We start from the raw sequence: 24,287 nt of genomic DNA, 5'->3' as shown, positions 1-24,287 counted from the left end.
AAACTTAAAAGTCCCACAGTCTTACAAAGGGAGGAAGTCCTTTTGGCTCATGTGTTCAGAGGATAGCTCACATGTTCAGAAGACGTACATCACGGCAAGGCGGGCTGTGACTGTAGCAGGAGCATGTGGCAGAGGCTTGTTTATTTTCTGCCAACTAGAAATTGAAGAGACAAAAGGGGAACTCAGGTCACACTACGACCTTCTTCAAAGGCTCCCCAGTGACCCCTCTACCAGTCAGGTCTCACAGCCATCTAAGACATGTCGCCAGTTGGATACCAGGTGTTCAAACACAGGAGCCTATGGAAGACACTTTAGACTCAGACCACAGCACATAGGCTCTTGTCTAGTGTATCTGGGCTTCTGCACAGCAAAGATGTTCTGGCAAGTGTCTCAGTTCTAAAGCAGAGCTCTTCAGGAGACTTTTAAGAGCTACTATCATTGACTGGGGCTTTAGCTCAATTGTTGAGTGCTTGTCTAGCAAGCTTAAGGTCGTAGGTTCAATCATCCATACTCCCACACAGACGAATGTCACAGACTGTCACCATAGAGCCTGCCCAGACTCTGGGGGCAGGGGGTGGTGAGGGACATAGTGAAGTGATTGGTATCTGCTCAAGATCCCCAAGACCAAGTTCTCAGTACAAAGGAGATTTGTTTGCCTTAGAGGGACAAGGGGCAGGGAATAAGAAACAAGGACAGGAGACAGAGGATGAGGGAGACAGGAAGGGGACAAGAGAGGTTGGGAGGGATATTTGTCCTAGAGGGACAAAGGACTGCCTCTGGATAGAGAAGAGACAGACATGGTCCATAGGCAAATGGCAACTTGTAAAGGTAAAAGGGGAAACCCTGAGTTAGGACGTGCTTAATTAGGTGAGCCAAAGGGGGCTTTAGATTGCTGAACTTCAATATCTTGATAGCTAGACCTTGGTAGTCAGCCTTAGGAGGAGGAAGTGGCAAATAAAGGCATAAACCTTGGTGGTTAACTTTAAGAATGTAATCTAATTGTTTTTAGCAAAGCAGAGGGAATGAGAGAAGAGCAAAGCCAGCCAGAGCCACGCTCACCACACTCGAGCTGGCTAGTGTTCCTTCATTTCCACTTTTTTGTTTTATTTTGGTGTCTCTGGGCATTGAGAAAGTGAGCATTATTCTTTCTGACTTCCAAGGAAGCTGGGTTATTGGTCAAGACCAGAAAGAGCAGGCTGTGTCAGTCGATGTCCAGATTCTGTGGGACCATCTGAGGCTAGGGAAGTGTACTCTGTGAGGCCGGACCAGGTTGGAGATTCCAAGGAGACAGGTGGGGCTGCTGCTGGAGTTGCTGCAGCGTCTGTGGTTCGTTTGGAATCTCTTGGGACAGACAGACTACGGACAAAGATAAAGTAAAGGAGTTTAGAAAAAACATTTTTAGCTTGGTTTTATGTGGGGGAACGATGGGCCTGTGCGTGGGTGTGGATTCGTTCTGTTGGGCGGTGTTGGTATCCCTGTGTGTCTGTCACGGCTTGGACCTGGACAGAGGGCCGCCACCTGCCAGCTTCGGGGTGCTCAGAAGATCGCTCACAGAGGCTGTTGACTGCGCACTGAGGTGTCCAAGCAAAGAAGCGGCCCAGCGGGACATTGGCCTCCATTCTGGGGCTGCTGGGAAGCCGTGGCAGAATGGAGAAGAGGAGCGTTCGGGGCTGGCCTACAGCTGAGAGAAACGAGGCGGGAGGGAGAGCTCTGGCTGCACCCCGCCCCGTGAGGAAGGGATTTCTTTGGTTACACACTTGACTGAAAGGCAGCTGCTCATTTAGCTTGCTTGAAGAGGCAGGCCTCAGCGGTGGAACTCCATGGCAGGCCCCAAAAGACATGAAGGAGTCCATAGTTCCACAAGCTTTATTTTCATAGCGGATGGTAGTTGAATCTGGATGGACCCCCACTTAGGGCGGACCTGACTTAAATTAGGGAGCAGGGAGGAGGGACTGGGAAAAGAATATGTAATTGGCTACGCCCTCTAGCCTTTAGGTATCTCATTAATATGGAAATATCTCTAGGGCCTGAGACTTGTAGTCACGCCCTCTACCTGTGGAGGGGCTGGTAGAAGTGTTGCCCTGAGTGACTGAACGGGCACAGAGCAAACGGAGGTCTATGACACGTGTCGGGAGCCTGGATTCTGGGAGCTCAGTGGAATAAGTGCCCAACCCTCACAGGCATGCACACCTGTTGGATCTCTGGGCTGTCTCAGCGCTTCTACCAAAACCAGCCATCCTATCACGGACCCACACACTCCCTCTTTTTTCTTTTATAAAAGGAGGGGCGCCACTATATCATCTGTAGTGAAAATTTTGGATGAGGAAGTAAAAAGAAAGCACTACGCAGGCTGGAGGGGGAAACACAATTAAGTCACAGGGAAAGGGGAGTTGAGGATGGGGGTTGGAAAGGCAAGGGATCATTGAACCAATTAACTACAGATGGTACAGTTTGAGGGTAATAACCTCTGATTAATCTAGATAGACATTAAGTTTTCCTCACTAACATGTAACTTTTAGTTATTTGACTTTGGCAAGAAAGTTCATCTGTAGCTGGTCTGGATCTGTCTTCAGGACTCAGCGTGTGTCTCTGGGTCTCAGCGTGCGTCTCTGTGTTTTGGCATGTATCTCTGGAGTCTTCAGTCAGATGAGGTCTCTGGAAGAGGGCTTGGTGTCCCAGGCAGGTTTCGCTAGACTTGTGGGTGCATCTGTAGGATAAACACAGGGAAGCAGTACCCCAGCTAGGGGGTGTCTACAAAGGGTGGGTAGCCAGTACCCCAGCAAGGGGGTGTCTACAAAGGGTGGGTGGCCAGTATTAAGCTATTCTGGAGCAAGCGCGTCATAGTCTGTCGTTAAGATCCTAGAAAGCAAAGGTGTTTCAGGAAATTCAGTCTTAGAAGGTACCTTTGAGTCTGTTTTGGATGGCTGAGGGAGAAAAGCATCATGTTAATTATGTATCTGGGATAGGCAGCAACAGTTTGTCTGTGAAAGGAAACGTTGTTAATTAAGGATTGAAAAATGGTGATCAGCATAGTTGATCTGACCTGTGGAAGAAGATTAGATGACTTTTGAACCTTAAAGAAATCTCAAAAAGTTGAAAAATGTTGAACATATATCACAAATGTTAGGGAGAAAGGGAAACATTTAAATAAAAGGCGAAAAACTTTAGGTTGAAAAGCACGAACGTTGTTGTGTGTATTCCTGTTAGAGAGAAAAGGAAACGTTTAAATAAAGAACAAGAACATTTTCAGTTGAAAAGCACCAACATTGTTGCAGGTATTCCTGTTAGGGAGAGAAAGCATTAAAAACTTGTGTTAAGTGTTTCAGGTGTGCTTCAAAGGAAGGGTTGCTTGGGGTCCGCAGTTCAGTCTTGGGGTACAGTCTGTCATGGTGAGGAGGAAGGCATGCTGCAGGAGCTTCAGGTGACTGATTATGTCACACACATAGTCTGGAGGCAGAGAGAGATGAAAGATGGCTTTTGAATGAACAAAAGAAATAAAAGGGAAAGGAAAGGCCATGACTGCTCCTAGGTATGACGGAGGAGAGAGTTTATTACAGATGTGTGGGAAAACAGCCAGAGGCAGACACATCTGGGAGAGTCCAGAGTGGTCATGACCCTGGACAATGTGGCGAGAGGGGAAGGCGTAGGGGGAGAGGAGAGAGGAGGGCAGCAGCCAGGAGGCCAAAGGTACAGAAAGGGCAGTTAACCAAAATGTCTGGATAATATAGGGAAGAGCCTCTGGGAGAAGAGATCCTGGGCTGGAGAGTTCACAGTAGAGGTGGGGTAGGCCAACCATGGCCTGTAACAGGTAGGGACTGAGGGATGCTGGGAGAACTTAGAGGCCAGCTCTGCTTTGATTTGTTAAATAGGTACCCCAGGCTGCTAGTCCTGGGTTTGAAACTTCACAGGTTTCATGTGGCTTTCTCCTTTTCCTGCACTCTGTGATCTCAGCCCACAGAAGGGCGACACCCACTTTTAAGGTGTGTCTTCACACTAATCTAGAAGATCTCTCAGAGGCCTGCCTGGGTCCTTGTCTCCTAGGTAACTCTAGATCTCACCAAGCTGACAGTCATCATTAACTACCACAGGAAAACAGGTTTCCTTTGGCTTGTGGTTTTAGAGAGATTTCAGTCCATCATGTTGGGGAAGACATGGCTGTATGCATGACGTGGCAGGAAGGACAATCAGGCTGTGACTGGGGGCGGGAGGGTATCTTGCCACTACCGACCCACTTTCCACAGCCAGGCCCCACTTCCAGTGTGTCAGGGCCAGACAGTGCAGACGTTCCTCCATCTTGTATTCTCGCTGAGGTTATTTCAGGCTTAACTAGAATTTTATCTACTTGATTGGAAATTACCCAACTAGTGTAGGAAGTACCTGACTATTGTACGGACCTCTCTTGAGCTAACCCTTAGCTTCTGTTAAAGCTGCTTGCTTCAGACTGCTTACTCTGTGAAGCAGCTGCTATGTGGGAAGCCTCATCAAGGTCCCTGCCCTAAGAAGCCCCTGTATTCTGGACACCCAGGGCCACACCTAGGTCTCTGAAGATTTGGGTATGGTCCTAGTCAGCTGGAATAAAGACTTTCAATTGGCTGTACAATGTGTCTGAGTGGTCATCTCTGGCTGGGTGCCCTACTACTAACGGGACCCGAATCATTAGCTGGGTACCAAATGCTCGACATATTATGAGCCCGAGGAACATAACTCATATCCAAATATGGAGTCAGGTGGAAATCTTGAACTCAGCAGGTCTCCAGGAGTGCTGTCTCAGGAACACGGTGATCTGAGGGTGCTATCTCAGGATCACGGTGATCTGAGGGTGCTGTCTCAGGAACACGGTGATCTTAGGGTGCTGTCTCAGGAACACGGTGATCTGAGGGTGCTGTCTCAGGACCACGGTGATCTCAGGCTGCAGGTTAGTCAGGGGGTTCTAGGCTTACCCAGTTCTTAGAGTGGGGTCCTCGCCAGATATGGGCTCCAGGTCTGCACATCTGTCGCATTTTCTTTACTTCACTGTCTTTGCCTAAGATGAAGCACCACTCACCAGTGCCTGCTCTGCGTTCCATAAAATGTGCTTCCGGTGGAGCGAAGATAATCCATTGCCTGTGGTAACTCTCAAGTCATTTTTCATGGTCATGTTTCCAAATAAAGAAATGGCTGAGATTAAACACAGCTAACTTCAGGATTCAGGAAGTAGAATCAGGTGAATTTCTATGACTTCAAGGCCAGCCTGGTCTACATAGTGAGTTCCAGGTTACGCCGTGCTACACAGTGAGACCCTGTCAGAAACAACAGAAAAGGAAAAGAAAAAGAGAAAAAGGAATAACAGATGGTGTGGGCCCCAGCATTTCCAAACAGAAATCTTCTTCATGTTTAGGGATGCTAATTTTATTTTTTCCTTCATGTAGGAATTTATTTTTATTTTTAAAACTTCATGTATGACATGAATTCTAAAGAATAATCACAAGTCTGGAGTGATCAAAAGTCCTGATTTCATCCTCTTTGGAAGCCTCTGGGAATCTGTGCAGCAATGGGGTTGCCTCCACCCCTCTAACAGCCAGCAGACCATGCTAAGCACCGCCTCCTCTGTCCTTCCAGTGCAGTGTGAGAACTTAAAGTCAGACTTGCAGCCCAATGTGCCCAGGAGTCAGAAAGTATTCAGCAGATGGCAGAGGAGCTGGGGGTAATTTACAGTTCAGATTTGAGATATCAAGGAGAAAGCTTCAAACATATCGTTTAAAGACTTGAGGATTTTTACACTGGGTATTCTTTTCTGGGCACTGAATCAACTCACCAGCATGCCCACTGGAGAGATGTTTTGAACTAAAAATGAATACTTTCTTCAGTGTTAGGCAAAGCATATCCTCGTGTGGTGTTTCTGCTGGATACAGCTCTAAGTGAAAAAGCAGCTAGCCAGAGCCAGGCTGACTCCATGACAGGCTACAAACTGGCAGTTGTAAGACTAGGCCTAAATTTCTGTTTCCCAGAAATGAGGACCCAGATCCAGGAACCCCTGGTAAGCCAACCACAACTGTGGCAGCCAATCGGAGGGTGCTTTGGCACCCTGCAAAGTCCCCAGAGCCCTAACCAATCACAAAGGCATCTATACCCATGGACATAAAGCCAATCAATCAAGGAAAAGAAAGGTAAAAGTCTCCCACTCCTACCGTAACAGGCTTTAACAGCGCATACCTCTCTGTCTTCTATCTCAATGTATGGTGGACCCTGCATGCCATATCTCTCTGTCTTCCATCCTGATGTATGGAGGACCCCTGCAGGCAGGTACTCTGCAGAATAAACACCCTTTGATGTTGCACACTACTTGAGTCTGGGGTATCATTCTTCAGGGATCACGAATCCTTACATACATAAGCATAGCTTGAACCCCTAAGGAACACCAACGGTCCCGTTGGCTCCCTTTGACTACACGATTATTCTTCAACAGAGACGTTCCTTTTTATTAGGAGTTAGAATCCCGATGTTTGCTGAGGTCAGGTCAGTCATTTATTTATTCCTAACTTCTGGTGGAAGGTGCAGTACACGTTCAAACCTATAATACATCTGTATGCTTCCAGCTGAGAACAAGTCCCAGGGCCACTCTGCTCTGGTCTGCCCAGTATTGACACCAAGTAGTCTACTTCCTGTGTTTCTAGAAGCTGCCGCCTTAGAGCCCCAGGGGCCAGGGTCTTCACAGAGCCAACAAATACACTCTACAGTCTGGACAAATAGAGTGGAGGAGAGCTGCACCGTGAGAAAGGCAACTGACTGTCTGTCTGACTGTTGTCAGGCAATCTCAGGATTGGTTGCAAGTTCTAGGTTTCTTCAGCCCTAGATGAACTCTGTACTCCTTGAATACAATCATACTCTTTAATTCTGGCACAATCAGCCCTTGTGTGCCAGCCTCTGAAGACACAAACATGCAACCCTGACACAACTGTGTCAATTCTAGGATTAGCCCATGAGAAGCCCATGCCTGACAAGGCCTGGATGGCCAGGATCTGGAAGCTGGATAGATCAAAGACCTAGTGAAGAACCAAACATGGCTGACAACAACAACAACAACAACAACAACAACAACAACAACAAGTCAATGAAATGATTCCTAGTGATATTCTGCTATACTCATAGACGGGTGCCTTGCCCCATCGCCATGAGAGAGACTTCCCCCGGCAGCTGATAAGGGCAGATGCAGAGACTCATGGCCAAACATTAGGCAGAGCTTGGGGAATCCCACAGAGGAGGGATTGTAGTAGCCAGAGGGATGGAGGACCCATAGAATCAACAAAGCAGGCTGCACGAACTGAAATGGCAACCGTGGGGCCTGTGTGGGTCTATGCTAGGCCCTCTGCATGCACACTGTGGTTGTGGGTCTATGCTAGGCCCTCTGCATGCATGCTGTGGTTGTGGGTCTGTGCTAGGTCCTCTTCATGCACACTGTGGTTGTGGGTCTGCGCTAGGCCCTCTGCATGCACACTGTGGTTATTCAGCTTGGGGTTTTGTTGGACTCCGACCACTGAGGGAGTCTTTGACTCTTTGTCCTTACTCATGTAACCCCTTTCCTCCTATTGAGTTACTTTGTCCAATCTTGATATGAGGATTTGTACCAAGTCTTATTAAATCTTCTATGTCATAGTCAGTTGATGTCACTGGAGGCCTCCTCTTTCTGAAGGGAACCCGAGAAGCAGTGGATCTGGGGGAGAAAGGGGAGAGGTAATGAGAGGAGAGAAGGGAGGGGAAGCTGCAGTCAGGATGTATTGTATGAGAGAAGAAGAAGGAAAAAGAAAAAGAAAACAAGAAACCCTCTCCGAGCACGCACATATACTACAGTGCTAGACACATCCCAGTTCTGATTATGATGACCTACTGTCTGACTTAGGGTTTTACTGCTGTGAACAGACATCATGACCAAGGCAACTCTTAGAAAGGCAACAGGTTCAGAGGTTCAGTCCGTTATCATCAAGGCAGGAACATGGCAGCATCCAGGCAGGCATGGTGCAGGAGGAGCTGATAGTTCTACATCTTCATCTGAAGGCTGCTAGAAGACTGACTTCCAGGCACCTAGCATGAGTGTCTTAAAGCCCACACCCACAGTGACATGCCAACAAGGCGACTCCTCCAACAGTGCCACTCCTTGGGCCAAGCATATTCATACCGCCACACCTATTGTCTCTGATACCCTTTCTCTGGTTACTAGTCCCCCCAGGGGAGGTTCCTTCACTATGATGCTCTTTGTCTTCTGTCCCCATCAGTCACCCTTCATATCCATAACACCACGTGGTCCCACCAGAGAAGACTTTCTGTACTGAGTTTCCTCGTAGGAATCTGTTACTTGGAATTACGGTGAATAAGAGTTCTTCACACACTCACCTAATCCCGTTCTTCTTAGTAGGCATGTATCCTCTTCTGCTCTCCTCAGCCCAGAAAAACTTCCAAACCTTGGCCTTAGCAGCGCTATGTCTTTCTCCTATCCAATATTTCAGTCTGAAAATGGGGCATGGAATAATCATTGTAGGCCCTTCTTTCTCTCAACATCTGTCCCAAATGTATGGGGAATATTGACATACAGAAGCCCCGTCAGTGACCAGGAGTCTACTGACACCCTAGAGTCATGTGTCTGAGTTGAGACCTCTCCACTCTGAGCATTCAGAATCTTTCTTGAAATTGGCTGCTCTCTCTACCTCCCCAGTTGCTTCTTGCCGTGTACTCTCCACCGGAGAAATGGGAGCTGCAGCACACAGGCTGAGTTGTGTATACATCTCAGACTTCCACCGAAGTGTTCCCTGGCTGGGGAAATCTCATACAGTGTTTAGTTTCTTAGTCATCTCTGGGCCAGGAACTCTTCTAAACATTTTTTATCATGAAATAGCCCATTTAATCTTCAAAATTATACAAATGCAAGCAATATTATTCAGAAAGTGTAGTATCATAAGCCATTTAACAGATACAGAAAACAAGGTAGAGGAGTTATATATTGCTCAGAATGTCTTGTTTACTGTGGGTGAAACAGGGACTTAAAGGCAGTTTTTCTAAGTTCAGCCCTTAGACCTTAGTTCATATAGATGCCAGTTGGCATGATATCAGGAGATCCAGTGTCGCCATGGCCCCTGTGAGAGGAGGGTTCTCATAGGCCAGGTAACAAGTGACGTGCAGGTCACTGTGAAGCTGGGACTGTAGTGGCCCCCTTAAGTCTCCAACATAAGTGTGGGCACAGGGCGTTTCTACTCACTCTAGCTAGCTCTAAACCCCTAACCATGCCAGCTATCTCTAACGAGGTGATTTTTAAGAAATGCTTAGTCTAGCATGTAAAATTGTCTTCAATATAGGCAAAATTTTGAGCTTCTTGATTAGACTGTTAGAATTTTTTTTTTTAATGTGGAAGACTCTCAGAAACTTTATAGAGACATTTGATTTAATCCTAACCCTCATGGGGAAATGATGAATGGATTTTTTATGGTCTGACCTAAACTGATGATTAGAAAGGTCGTACACTTCCATTTACCAAACATTTCCTGTGAACAACCTGACCTGTGAATTTCTCTGAAGATACAGACAAAATTAAATGTCTTATTGGACTGAATTAAAGATGACTCCATAATCAGGGGAGAGAGATTCAGAAAGTATGTTTTAAACCGCATGTGATTTGCCAGCATGTGGTATCTCTTCTCAAATTTATTTTTCCAAGGAATTGGGCTCTTTTAAGGCAGAGCAAAACTTAACAAAATTGTTATCCATCTCTCTTGGCAAAACCAAGCACAATAAACAAATAAATGTGTGTTAACATGATTCACATTTGAGTTTCCTTGTTGAGACATCCTCAAATATAAATAAGTAAAGATTTTAAAAATACATAAGTGTTCTTAGCTGGATATGTGACCCATGCCCGTGATCTCAGCACCCTGGGCGAGTGAGGCAGGGAGTTTGGGAGTTTGAGGCCAGCCTGGGCTACATAGTGAACCTTGTCTAAAAATAACAAATAAAATGTTAACATTGTTTATACAATTTATACTGTTTTGATGCCCAAATCCATTGAAAGTAAAATTCTATACTCACTGATTCTTTTGGTGTGATAAAGTAAGTTGTGCTGTCTATATAAGTATCTTTCTCAAGAATGGCAGGTATCTGGTCTCCAGTCAAGTACCCCTGGGCAGTGGTAGTCTACAGCAGACTTGGGGTGAGGTTAAAGGAAAGCGAAAACCCTCATGGTAGGTCTTTCAAAACAGGAACAACTTAATATCCTTCTAAAGGAGTTAGCGCAAAATCGAAGAAGATGACCCAGAGGCCCTGCTGGGCCTGAGGTTGCAGAGTCATCGCTGCCGGGCTGGTCCTCAGTGAACTTACTTATGGGCATCTGGGTGGACTCTGGGTTGGGGAGTTGAGTGTGAATTGGTCAGTTCTCAGGTGCTCTTGCCTCTTGGGACACAACAGGTAACACACTACAATAGCATGTGGTGAATGTGAGCACCTAAAGGACAGCATGTCCACTCATGACACTTCTTGAAGACTGGCAATGGGCCCAACTCTACACTTGAGTGCACTAAATCTGCTATAGCCACATAGAATCACGATGCAGCTCTTGCATATAGATGAGCTCCTGAGACCTGTCTAGGGCTCTCACAGAAACCATTTCCTAAATGAGTCCAAGCTACCATTTGACTTTTTCCCTACCGTTTCTTGATAGTGGAAATGCAGGGGTTAGGGCTAAAACTTCTGGAGTCTTAACAGGAGCTGAGGCAGGTCATCAGACTACGGACAGCACATTCCATCACCACACCAATCAATGCAAACGAACTTGGTTAAGTACCTGCCTTTGAATACAGTCTTGAAAATGCTCTGCCAGGCCACAGGAGGCGAGCCTGCAGTGCTTCCATGCTTACCAAGTACAGCAGCTGCCTTCAGAATAGACTGAGCTGTGCAGGAACCAACTGCTTTTTCATGAAAGACTATTTTTACTTGAAAGAATAATTCTCAGACTATAGTTATTCAGACTTGGGTGCTTGGCAGACTTCTCTACAAAATGAAAAAAGTAAGCCTGTTCATTACAAAGAAAATTGGAAGTATTTGTTGCCAACGATAAAATGTGAGCTTCCAAGCAAAGACTTGGATTTTGGAAAACTTATATTCAGCAGTATGAACCTGAAAGCCTCCCAAAGCTTAAACGATTTTTTAGAATGCTGATTGGCTATACACAAGTCTGTCAACATTTGGAAGATCTGTACAGTCCAGTGAAGCAATATTTTCTGAATGATCAATGCAGTGTCACAAAACCACACAGGCAAAAGATCTACTCAAAGTTCAAAATCAACTGATGGATTTTAATGTCACAGCCCAGTGACAAAGATCCAGGTTTCCCAAGGCGACTGGCCTTGATGAGGCCACCACTTGAGTTGATATTGTGAAAATAAAGCACAAGCTGTTGTTAACATGTGATAAGTTGACTCTAAGTTGCATTTCTAAACGGGTTAAATATCAACAGGCAAGAACGTAAGTGAACACAAACTCTCTGAAGGTCCTTAATAATTGTTATGACTGTGGGACACCCGGGGAGCCTCTATGCTCTTCACGATCTACCTTTCTCATGTTTCCGAAGTTATTCCTGACTTTGCTTGCTATCTCCTTTCCTTCTGCCACCACCTCCATGTCCAGAAATTCCTGGTAGCTTTCAGGACACCCTGTTCCCAACTTAGGTTATATCCCCATTTCTACCATTTCCTTGGACGTCTTCTATGTTATCCAAAAACATCAATTTTAAACTAATTTTTGAAAGTCCAGTTTAGCAAAAATCTATCCCTGATTACCGGACAAAATTGGCTAGGAGTCCTAGATTGCTTTCCTATCTGACTTATAGACTGTGCTATAAGCTCTCCAAAGGAAAGAAATCATTTCCATCGCCCTAACAAGTCCAGCACAGCAGTCGGCCTGGCTCCTAACACGCTGCTGATGCTCATTGCTCAAAATCAGAAAGAGCAATCGAGAGGGAGAAGTCATCTCCTTCTACTGTCCTGGTGTAATCACCAGAGTGAGCATCGTACACAAGGCAGAGGAAAGACATTCTGGACAAACCAGTGGCCTTCGACTCCAAGTCTTAGCTACCCACTAGACATACTACACACAAACACACACACTCCCACACACATGCACACTACATACAAACATATATACATACATGATACACACATGCATACATACATATAATACATAGATACATAGAGATACACATACATAATACATATATACATAGACATACAACAGACATAATACATACATAGACATCAACACACATAATACATACATATATAATACATACATAGGCATACATCACACACACATATCACCTTTTAACTAACATGAGTGAAAGATGCCCACTACAAATTTAATCATGAGCCCCTGTCCAGAAGAGACTACCACGAGACTTATCTAGTTGTAATTAAAGGTGATACTATTGTTGGGGTCCAGGAATTGCCTCATAAAACACGTAAGAACCGGTCTCAGTCAGACAGGAATAGTTTTTTGAGTATTGCCCCAGGACTGGTTGACCAGGATCATTGTCCAGATTTGGGAACTGAAACATGACCCCAAGTTGAGATCCTACAGGGTTTTCAAGCCCAAAATCCACAAACATCTGTGCCAAGCTACTTCACTAATGAGGAGTTAGGAATAGGTGATCCCTTAGGAACATGTCTGTGTCGTACATTTAGCCTGCGCCCATTAGTTGGGGTACTCATCTGTGGCAGGGGACTTGCCCTGTCTAACATTCATGTCTTAACTTGCCAACCAGGATGTCAGTTACCCATGTACATGTCTCTTTCTGGGAAGTAGGATGTCAGTTACCAGGGAGATCCTGGGAACTTAAACTTTATTCGACCACTACTCAATATGGAAGACTTATTCCAAATAATTTTTTACACTGGTGCACGCATCTTTCTTATGTTGGGGTCTATCCCAGGGGCAGCGTACAAAAGCAAAAATCATAAAAGCTTATACACAGGTACAGGAAGGTACAGGTGGTTGGTTTAGGTCCAAGCTTATAGTGGGTAACTATACAAAGCAGTTCGACTGTCTTCTATTACGATTGGTTTCCAAGGACACAGAACATAAAAGAATATGTAATCAATATTGGCATTAGAAAGTGTCCTAATAACAGCAGAGTTGTATGAATAGCATAGTAGCCAGGTAACAGTTACCTAGGCCTTAACAACTTACCTAGGCTTTAACATTCCATCTGGGCCCTAACATCCTACCTAGGTCCAGACAATTAGGCTGGCACCACTCCTCAGGCAGGACATCTGCAGCATTTAAGAGATTCTGCAACCTTGGGGCTAAGTAGGGATCCGACATGCCACCCAGTCATCTGTAACTTATGATGCTGAGGATGGTGTAAGGTGTGATGCTGAGGATGGTGTAAGGTGTGATGCTGAGGGGATGGGAGTGGTGTACAGGGTGAGACAACTTGCTTTTGTTGATTCCCACTGTAAATGCATTGTATTAGAGAAATGCTGCAGCTTTATGGTTCTTAGTAGGGCAAAAAAAAAAAAAAAAAAAGACTGTAGCGTCTCCACAGCCAATCCCACAGCCCCAGTGTTTCCAGTGTTTTCGTTGTCCTCTCCACCATTATCCATGTGTGTGGCTCTTGCTTTGACCAGAGACTTGGTACTGCTTTGTTTAGCAAATTCTATTGTGGATTTAGTCTAACATTTGAATTATGTTTATTGTGTTCTCAAATTTACACAGGAATCCACACGTTTACATGTAAGACACTGAGGGTCCCTGTCCCTTGTTGGTTCTTATTGGTAAATACAGTTGCCAGTGGTTAATGGCTGGACAGGGAGACAGAGGCAGGAAGGACAGACTGCCATGCAAGGAGAGGAGTAAAGACCAGGCCTTAGAAGCACAGAAGAGAGAGTACACCAATCATGTAAGAGCCGGGGAAGAGTGGCCCCAGCCTGTCCCCCACTGGGTCTAGGTCAGCAGAGATGGGATATAGATTTTATTAAGTAATAACTCAGGAAAATCGGAGGGGAGGTGTTAGCCATGTGGCGGTATGGGAGTGTCCCAGCCATGGAGCTGTTTAAGGCATATTAGAACATAAGTCTGTGTTTGTGTGTCTTTCATTTGGGGACCCAGAACATTGGGTTGGGTAGTAAGGAACACACACCATAGCTGCCGCCAGGGAGATTTGAGCAGGATTAACTGGCAACTACAACAAAATTCTGTTCCCCATCCCTTCCCTCTCTCAATAAACTAAGGCAAGTCATTTACTTTACGGAAAACAAAAACGAACAAACCTTCAACCTCTAGGCATCAATTTAGGTTACAAGTTTTATTAACAAGTTGGCAGCTCCATTAGCGTCCACTCAAATGTGCTAAGGCTGGGAGTGTGCAGAGATATTTTGTGTGGGAAGCAAATGTTAAATGACAGCTCACCGCTCTTTACCAATAATCAACCTTCCAAGCCCCACAACGGGAACGGGGCTCGAGAGTCAGCTGAAGAAAGCTACCATGTGTGGCTAGAGACACGTGACCTCTATCACCTGACACCAGAACACGTGCAACTCCACATAACCAACCGCTTCTCCCACGGAGAAGGCAATCCGCTTCACTAAGTAAGGAAAAGTGATCATGCCACCCTCACAGAGGACTCATCTGGCTGGAACAACCAGGGAATGTGTCAGCCCCAAGAAAAGGATCTTATCTTATCAGAACAATTGAAAAAGGCTCCGGGGGGCAAAGCTTAGAAAATGACAATGTGATTTCAAGAAAGCCCCCACTGTGACATGAGAACAACTTCCCCACTGGGTGCTTAAGTAGCCCCTTTCTGACCAGTCAGCTCCCAAGACACAGCGAGGGTGACTGAATGGAGGCCTGTCCTCCAAAGGGACAGGCCATTCTCACTCAGCATCTGGCTAAAGCCCCAGGAGAAACTCAAGAGCTGGGTGAGGAAAGCTTCCCTGCAGAACAGAAGATAGAAGGGAGTTATTGACTGAATCTCACGTTCAGATGACAGCTACTTTATCCCCACATCAGGGAATGACAAAGAATTTGGATTCTGACGAGCCACTTCTCTATGAAGAGGTGGACTCCACAGTCATTTCAATTTGCATCTATAAAATCTGGGCTTAAAGTTATTTAGGGGGAGGGTGTGGGGGACAAATCCCATTTGTAAGATATTTGCTCATGGCAAAGAGTGACTTTTCATGATAGAATTGTTTGCCATGGATGTGTCTAGTCTTGCCAATGGCATAGCCAGGCAGGGGATACCCTGGAAAGTTCAACCAAGACAAACGGATCTCTTGGTTTGTACAAATGAGATGTGATTCTTTTACCCCACAGTGGCAGCTAGGAGGGACACTATGAGACCATGTTAAAAGATGGGGGAAAGGGATATGAAAGGAAGGACATAGAGACGACTCACACCCCGACTCCTCTCCATCACATGGACACAGACCTTCCTAGGACTCCCTGTAACTGCAGTGTGAACACTCTGCTGCAGGATATGGTATTATGGCCAACATAGAGTTTTTATTTCATAGGTTTGATAAACTATTTGATAAGGTTTTTGATGGGTGATCCACTGTTACAAGGCTCATTTAAGAAGCTTGACATAAGGGGTTAAAGTCTATAGAAACATGTTGAAATGTGACTAAAGCCTGCTAGTATGAGTATAGACGTTCCTTTGCGGTGGCCCTTAAGGTCTCACATAGCAAGCACACCCTCAGTGAGTTTTTGAGTGAACACTTAGTGACCATTGCATTCTGGTAAATACTAAACTCCATGCTTTAATACATTTTCCATTTTTTTCCTCTCTGAAACTGTGTACACTAGATGAGAAGGCAGCCTAGAGATGCTACAGTAATTGCTTCAAGTTCAATGGCTACTAGAAAGCTCTGGGAGTCGGGAGTCCATGTTTCTAAGCATCAGGCATTTCCTCACTTTGGCTCTACGAGGAGAGTAGTCTATACTTTCTTTGCCCTGTGAGCTTTTCAGTGTGTTCAGACACACCTTCGTGGTTTACATGCTCCTGTGCTCACTAGCCCCTCTGTAGCAGTTACTTCCCCTGCTTAGCTCTCATTTGCAAGGCATAATTAGTCAAGGCAATCAGAATTAGTGGCAAAAATGATAATTCATACACCATCTTATCATGTCAAAATCAGGTTAGCTCTGAGAGGGTCTTAGGAGGCTGCTTTAGATAAAGAACATCAGGGTTGGTAGTGAAAACATCACTGTCTCCACCTCCATCCACCTCCATCTACCTGCATAAAACAGCTATGGTTGACTCAACATCATTTGTCTCTTGCTCCAGGGCCAGTTTCACAGTCAGACAACTCAGTGTTACCCTCCCGGACTTTTATTATTGTTTGTTTGAGGGAGTTATTGTGGATTTAACCACTCAGGAGGCTGAGGCAGGACCACCAAGTTCAAGGCCAATCTGGTTGACTTAGAACTTGTTTCAAAATAAAAAGTTAAAAGAGGGCTGGGGATATAGCTTAAAAGTAGAATGTTGGTCTGGCATGTTTACAGCTTGTTCCAGTTTTCTTTCTCTTGTGATACTGTGATCAAAACCTTTATGATGGTTAATCTTGGTTGTCAACTTGACATACTTGGAAGAGGGACCCTTAGCTGAGCAACTGCCTGCCCCAGATTTGTCTGTAAGTCACTTTCATAATTGCTAATGGATGTAGGCAGAGCCCACTATGGGCGGTGTCATCCTTAGGCAGGTGGGCCTGGGCTGTATATGGCCTCTGCTTCCCTTTTTGCTCTAGGTTTCTGCCTAAGTTTTCTTCAGTGACAGACTGTGTTCTGCAAGATGAAAGAAATATTTTCTTCCCTAAATTGCTTCTGGTCATGGTATTTATCACACTAGAAAGCAAATTAGAACAGGCCTTAAACATTCCAGATTGGGTCTAACTTTTGAGCTGTATCCCCGGCCTTCTTTCAATTTTTTTCATTTTGAGACAAGTTCTAAGTTGAGCATGTTGACCTTGAACTTGGTGTCCCTCCTGCCTCAGCCTTGAGAGTAAATGGGACAAGAGGCCTAAGCCACCAGGCCTAGCTTATTAACCCCATTTTACAGTCAGGCAAGTTGAGTTCAGAAAAGTTACAAAGACAATCAGGCTTCTAGATCTTCAGGGGACTTAGGATAAAGCTTCTCCTTATCACTACTGGGTGAACCCCTAGTAGTCAAATACTGTTAGAAAATGAAGCTTTGTGTCTGATTTATAGCGGGGAGCTTAGCAGCAGCTCCAGATCATTCTGTGACTTGGAAAGAGTCACGTGGGAACCCACACGCACAACAAGCCATTATGCAGAGATGCAAACTGCACCAGTACAAAATCCCTCTTTCCTTGTCATTCTCTAGTCTTTAGTTCATGATGGTGTCAATCAAAAATGTCTGCTAAACGGAGCTTCAAATTCACCCGCAATGTGAGGCCTCCTGAGAATCCCTGGATGCCAGAGTCGCTGCTATACTCCTTCTTGGGCTAGATGGCTTAGTTCTCATGTATGGTACTTATGAGAATAAGGGCTTTCTGGAAACTGAGACATACGAAATGGCATCAAACCCTTGTGGCAAACTGTCTGAAAACACACAGTTGACATGTTAGTGTCTGACCATGTAAAGTGCTAACAAGATGTGCCCATCACCTGCCTGAGTTCGAAATGTGTCAACAACTCTGCACCACAAGGTTGTTCAGAACAACCGATAAAGAATTATGTTTTAAATGATGTGTGTGGGGGTGGGGTGCATGAGAGTGCAGGCGCTGATGAAGCATAGACACTGGTGTCAGGGCCCTTGGAGCTGCAGTTACAGCTGGCTATGAGCTGCCACATGGGTGCTGGGAACCGAGCCGAGGCTCTCTGTAGAGCCTTACCTACTCTGTCCATGGCCCGTCTCTCCAAGAGCTCAGATAGCTATTTTTAATGTTTTCTTTTTTATGTGATTTTTCAATTCTAGAGTTCTCAGAATAGTGGAAATAACTTGGTCTCTCCTCAGATTTGTCAGTTATTAATGTTTTCCTCCATATGCTTTGTAACATGCTGTTTGTCCTGAACTCTGTTTCGGATGATACTTTGTTGAGATCTGGTCTCCTTATCCATAAACACATCAGACTATATTTCCCGAGAACACAGCTTTCTAAGTAAGGAAATATTTTTTTCCATCAAAATATAAAATTAACATATAAACCAACCAGAATAAATTTAAAATGGCAAGTATAAAGAAAAGTGCATTGCTTATTCTTTCTAAGAGAAAATACTTTGGGCTATTTTGTTCCTGGGCTATTCCTAGACCTTGCCCTAATTCCTGGCACACAGTAGATACTCACACAAGCCTATCAGCTTCATAAAGCAAAATTTCATGTGACATTTTATAATGTGAATTTTTCCTAAAATAAGTCAAAAGCAAAACCAGCAACAGAGGCAGCCATATCTTTATTACCTGGAATTAACAATTTGCATGGTATGAAGGGGTGAAAAGTTTCAGATACGTAAGATGTGGATGGACTGATTTTTAAAGATTTTACTTTTATTATTCTTAATGTGTGTGTGCACATACATGTGTATGTATGTATGCCTATGCATGTGTGTGGACACACAGGCACCCACTTGAGTGTAGGTGCCTACAAAATCCAGAAGACAACACTGGACTCCTTGTAGCTGGAGTTAGCGATGGTTGTGATATGGGTGCTGGGGACCCAGAGTCTCTGGAAGCATGTGTCCTTGACCACTGGGCTGCATCTCCAGGTCCGGGGAATCCTTCTTGCAGATGACACTGAACAGAGGTATAACTCGAGGCCGTCCTTATAAGTAGCGGTTTCTGATGTACTCCCGGTACATGGCAGTATCCTCTTTGCCAAGGGGCTGCATGATACCTTGGCCGGCCTGGATATGGGCCTGGAAGATCTCTGTGGACTTTCTGTCTACTCTTGGGGGCTGAACTTCATAGATGTTGTCTTGTGAGAAAGCTGAGATGGGAGCTCTGTAAAAGACGAAAGACAGGGCTGCATTATGAGAACCACTCACCTCAACACGGGCTTTACCGACCAAGAACAGCCTCTGCAATTGTCACTGCCTGGAAGACCAACGGTAAACACTGCCTGGGAAGTGTCCCTGATGGCCAGGCAGGGCTGAGGTACTTGTCCCTTACAGAATGTCAGCTCTATAGTGTGTGTCCATACGGCTCCCACTGGGAGCAGCTTCAGGTGGTGGCTATGACTATGTTTTGTTTGTTGTCCTTGCAGGCACTTGGCTTTGCAAAAGAGAGAATAAGTAGAAATCAATAGGGTAGGAAAGAGAGATAATTCTGGCCACTGAGTTTATGGCAGTAAAATCCCTGCTCAGTGAGGTGCCCAATACAAGCACTCAGTAAATAAGAACCACAGTTTACATATGATTTCTTACTCGAAGTCCCAAAATTCTAAAAGCCTTGACAACCAAATGCTATACTGCCTGAGACATTCGGCCTATCCTAAAACACTGTTCTTAGTTCTTCCCCATCTCATGACATGCAAACGTTAACATGTCATACATCAGACATGGCCTCAGATCTTACAGGGGATATTAGTATGAGGTGACTCTATCTTGGTGTGCTAACAGCCACTTCTTAATTCTACAGCACATCTGGCCTCTGTTTTTAAGGTAAGAAACTGTGGCTCTGTGACAGACAGTTCCCCTCCTTTCTGAAGCACCCAAAAATTCTCTATTCAAAAATGCCCCTCAGGTCCTGTACTTTGAGAACAGAACAAAGGAGCTGGCCCTGGAATGTGGGTGTGGTGAGCTGGCCCAGAGGGCAAGAGAACAGGAGGGATGGCCCAGCCTCCTGCCAATGGCAGCACTGGGTGGTCTAGCCTGAGCAGGTCTAGCCTGAGCAGTGCTAGCGAGCCTGCCTGGTGGTGCAGATAAGGGAGAGCTAGCACGCTGACCAGCCCAGCCACCACCCAAGCCCAGGTCCAGGGCTTGAGTTAGCCCACCTCAAACCTATATCACCTGCAAGTGGTTGGGATGTGTGAAAGGCCAGTCCTGCTGATCCAAAGCTGCAGGATCCAGGACACAGAGCGACAACAGGATAACCGAGAGGAGTCACGACGAGCATCCAATACTGACGGTGTAGCAGAAGCCAGAGATCTCGAACCAGACCAGTGCTCATTGCAGAGACATTTGCAAGGGAACATGTGTGGATGGAGGGAGATACTGTGGGGCACACTGTGACATACCACAGCCTCCATGATGAGATGTTTGTAGGCTTTATTTTTTTGGTGGTGGCTGTTGCTGGTGTGTGTGTGTGTGTGTGTGTGTATGTGTGTGCATGTGTATGTATGTGTATATGTGTGTGTGTGCATGTGTATGTATGTGTATATGTGTGTGTGTGTGTGTGTGTCTTACTGGGGGGGTGTTGCAAAGGCAAAGAGTAGACATTAGGGGATGGAGAGAGAACTGAGACTGGGCACAAAACTCACAAAGAATCAATAAAGATTTTTTAAAAATCCAAAAAAGAATTCAAATCCATCCCTTGAGGAAGGCACTGTCTCCAGAAAGGCCTTGTCAGAATTCATTATGGTGGTGTCTGACACACTCTCAAACTTACAGCCATTTGAACGCCCACGAGTTACTGCATCCTTAGCTGGGGGCAGGCAGGCCCTCGAGGATGAGTCAAACAACAAGTCAGAATTGATACAGAGGCTACACGTGTGCATGGCGTGTGCTGCTCACGTGTGTGCTCAGAAGGTCAAGGGGAGGCCATTGGTGAGGAGGGATGGAAAACTAGAGACATGGAGAAGGACATGGACCCAGGACAACACACTTCATCACGTGACCATCCTCCAAGCCGTTCTTCAGACTGGCAACAGAGACAACATTCTGCTGGGCTGGGGACTCAGCTCCTGTGGGTCTGTGAGGAGTCCCAGAGGCACGGGCTATTCTCTTAGCTGGGACTCTGGAACTAGTGGAGGGTCTGTGGTTAGCAGTGGACAGTTAGAAACAACTGGGATGTTAGCATTCTTCTGGAAACTGGGCGGAAGGACAGAGAAACTAACTGTTAAAGAGCTCTGTCTTCATAGGATGTGTTGCACATAGGCGTGGAGTTTTCTTACTCCTCTAGAACGCCATGTTAAGGTATAGACTGTGGAGATGGACGGCTCAGAGGGCAAACTGCTGCCTCTGCGAGCAAGAAGACCAAAGCTCAGGGCTCTAGAACTACATAAATGCCAGGTGGACACGGAGGCACTGTTCCAGCCTTGGAAGGAAAAGACGGCCCCTCCCCGCCCCCAGAGCAAGCTGGCTGGCTGGCCTAGCTGTAGCAGTGAGCCCCCGACTCAAAGATTGAGAGCCCCTGACTCACTTGAAGAGTGAGTGATCAAGGCAGATTCCTGAGATTTCCCAACCTCAGCCTTCCACATATATGTGCACATGTGTGTGCATACCTGCACACACACGTGTTCCCATACATGTAAACATGCATATACATAAGCTTATTCAGAGAGAGGGGTGGGGAAGGAAGGAAAGAAGAAAGAAAAGGAAGGACAGAAGGAAGGAAGACAGTAAGGTAGGCAAGTAGGCAAGCAAGCCATGGAGGTTGCTCACTGAACTTTGCCTTTGTGTATAACACACACCATCCCATGATGGCTGGACTTTACAGGACATCTCATGGAGATAAAATAAAACTGGCACGGACTAGCCATTTAAGAAACTAAGTTTTTTTTTTTCCATCTCAGGATAATGTGCTTCAGTTCAAATTTGGAATACAGCTTATGACAAACATGTACCCTCATTATAAAGGCATTCTAACAATTTCACATAATCTTAGACGGAATACTTACTAAAGTACTAACATTCCAGCACAGAGTGGTTCATTTAAGGCTAAAACAAAAGACGGGTTGGGGTGCTGGCTTGGTCAGCGAACTGCTTGCCACACAAGCACAGTGCACAATGGCCTGAGTTCAGAGCCTCAGATAAAGCTGGACGACGATGTGTAACCCAGCCTCAGGACACAGCCCGAGAGACAGTGGATGGGATCAGAGACAGGCAGATGCCTAGAGCTAACCGGCCAGTCAATGGGTGAGCCAGTAAAAGGAAGGTGCAGAGCAACTGAAGACTCTTGATGCCAAGCTCTGGTCTCACACACATGTGCAAACATGTACAAACATCTCTCTCTTACACACACACACACACACACACACACACACACACACACACTAGCGAAAAACAGAGCAAGAATCAGGGGTTGAAGGAGGGATAAAAGGCAGGAGGGGAAGAAAGAAAAAGAAAAGAACCAAGATAAAAGACTCCTGAGACAGTTAAACCTCACTGGATGCCATCTGGCAGGGCTGTGTTTCACAGAACATTCACAGGGCTACTGAGGATCTGCGTTTAACACATTATTATGGTGGGTGGTGGAGATAATACACAAATCTATTCATAATTTTGCCTCAGAACAATACTGGAACCCTATAGTTAATTTAACTCAAGATGAGCAGTAAGGATTCTTTAGTGGCTGGTCATGTTCAGTGTCAAACCATTTTAAGCAGGCCCTTCTATAAGGTGATTCCGTCTGTCTTCAGAGAATGCCGTCAAGGCAGCTACTGTAGCATCTCGTGGACTCCACCAGCAGCACACGGCCTACATTTGTCCAGCGTCTGCTCCTTCTCAGAGCTCTTACACACACACACACACCATAATATTTAGGCTTCACACCTACTTTGGAGGAGGGAAGCACATGTTTTACACGCTCTGTAACTCAGATGAGCTACCTATTTGTAAAACTGAACTGATGGTCCTTGTTCTCTCTTTGAACCTTGACCTTTGCATGGAACCCACTGTGCATAGCATTCCTGAATAGCAGGCATCCAATGGCTGTTCAAAGACACCATCTGGGAACTAAAACCTTATTACTAGCAGAGGAAGAGACCCTGCTGTCCGAGGGGTAGTAGGGCCAGGGCGACCACAAGTGGGACCAGGCACTTCATCCAACAACTTTGACTTCTTATCAAGAAATAAGTTGGGAGTCCTCCCTCTGCTTCTCAGAACCTGATCCACTGAGAGCAGACTCTACAGACAGGACATGCCAACCCCGGCCGCAGGGTTTTACCGAGCAGCAGGTAGGTCTGCCCGTGATACAAGCGCTACATTGAACAGTAAAACTGCGATGTTAAGACAGTTCCTGCTGCATTTGGGTCAGAAGAACGCTCAAAGTACCCCCAGGACTGTGGACTAACAGGAGGCAGGAAGAAATGGATTCACAAAGAACCACTGTTTCCTGATCCAGTTACAGGGAGCCCCTCATAGGCCCGAGCTGTAGTTCAGTGTGGCCCGGCCGGCCAGCAACATCAGTGGTTCCTGGAACCACATCATAGGAACTAGAGATTCTCGGCTCTTAATGAGTCAGAACATGTGAGGACGATTCTAACACCCGGGAAAGCTTGGCAGCTTCTGGTCCGTCACGGCCACCGTCAGTTATAGAGATGACACACAGAATGCTAAATCAGAGCTTGCTTAAATTCTTACGGTGATGAGACTCAAACCCAGGGCCCTGGACACCTTAGGCAAACATACTACCACTCAGCCGCACTCTAACTACTTAAATAGTTTTCTCTCTCTTCTTATAATTTATTTTACTGATTCTTCCGAGTTTCACGTTGTGCACCCCAGTCCCACTCAACTCCCATCCCTTACCCGCCCTCCACCCCTGCAACCTCCCCACAAAGGAAAACACAAACGAAACATAAAAAACATCTCGTCGTGGAAGTTGTAGTGTGTGACAGCGTGTTCCACAGTACACGCTTTTGTCCACACATCTCTAATTGCAAACGTTCATTGCAACGAGTCATTGGTCTGGTTCGAGGTCTCTGGCTTCTGCTACACTGGGACTCCTCTCAGATATCCAGTCGCTGCCCTGTGTCATGGAGATCCTGCAGCTGGGGACCTGCAGAACTAGCTCCTTCACACCCTCCAGCAGTTCACAGATGGCGTGGATGTTGGTGTGGGCCAACTCTGAGCCCTGGATCTGGACCTCGGTGGTAGCTGAGTTGTTCAGACTCCCAGCTTTCCTGCACCCACACCACCGGGGTGAGCTCTCCAGCACTGCCCTGGCTAGCTCACCCAATGCTGCACCCAGCAGGGAGAGGGGCCAGCTTTCCTGCTTTCATACCCTTAGGGGTGACTCAGCCACACCCATGCCACCTTATGGCAGATGAGTGGCGGCAGCAGCTCTTCCATGCTCACCCGCCCTCTCCCAACACCAGAACCAGCTCTACTGTGCCACCCAAGTGAGGTGCCACCCAAGTGAGGTGCCACCCAAGTGA

General features: G+C 46.0%; 1 protein-coding gene across 1 annotated transcript in view; it reads right to left on the bottom strand.

The window, feature by feature from the left end:
• Window positions 1-18,404: 18,404 nt before the first annotated feature.
• The window catches only part of Fig4 (FIG4 phosphoinositide 5-phosphatase), a 107,436-nt gene continuing 101,553 nt past the window's right edge, over window positions 18,405-24,287 (bottom strand). The window contains exon 23 of the mRNA XM_028768995.1: window positions 18,405-18,970. Within this exon, the coding sequence (XP_028624828.1) occupies window positions 18,793-18,970 (178 nt within the window). The 3' untranslated portion in view covers window positions 18,405-18,792. The remainder of the gene's footprint in view (window positions 18,971-24,287) is intronic.

The sequence above is a fragment of the Grammomys surdaster genome, unplaced genomic scaffold (genome assembly GCF_004785775.1).
Source record: "Grammomys surdaster isolate TR1022 unplaced genomic scaffold, NIH_TR_1.0 190, whole genome shotgun sequence".
NCBI classification, from domain to species: domain Eukaryota; kingdom Metazoa; phylum Chordata; class Mammalia; order Rodentia; family Muridae; genus Grammomys; species Grammomys surdaster.
The sequence above is the reverse complement of the archived record's forward strand: the minus strand, read 5'-3'. Positions and strand labels throughout refer to the sequence as shown.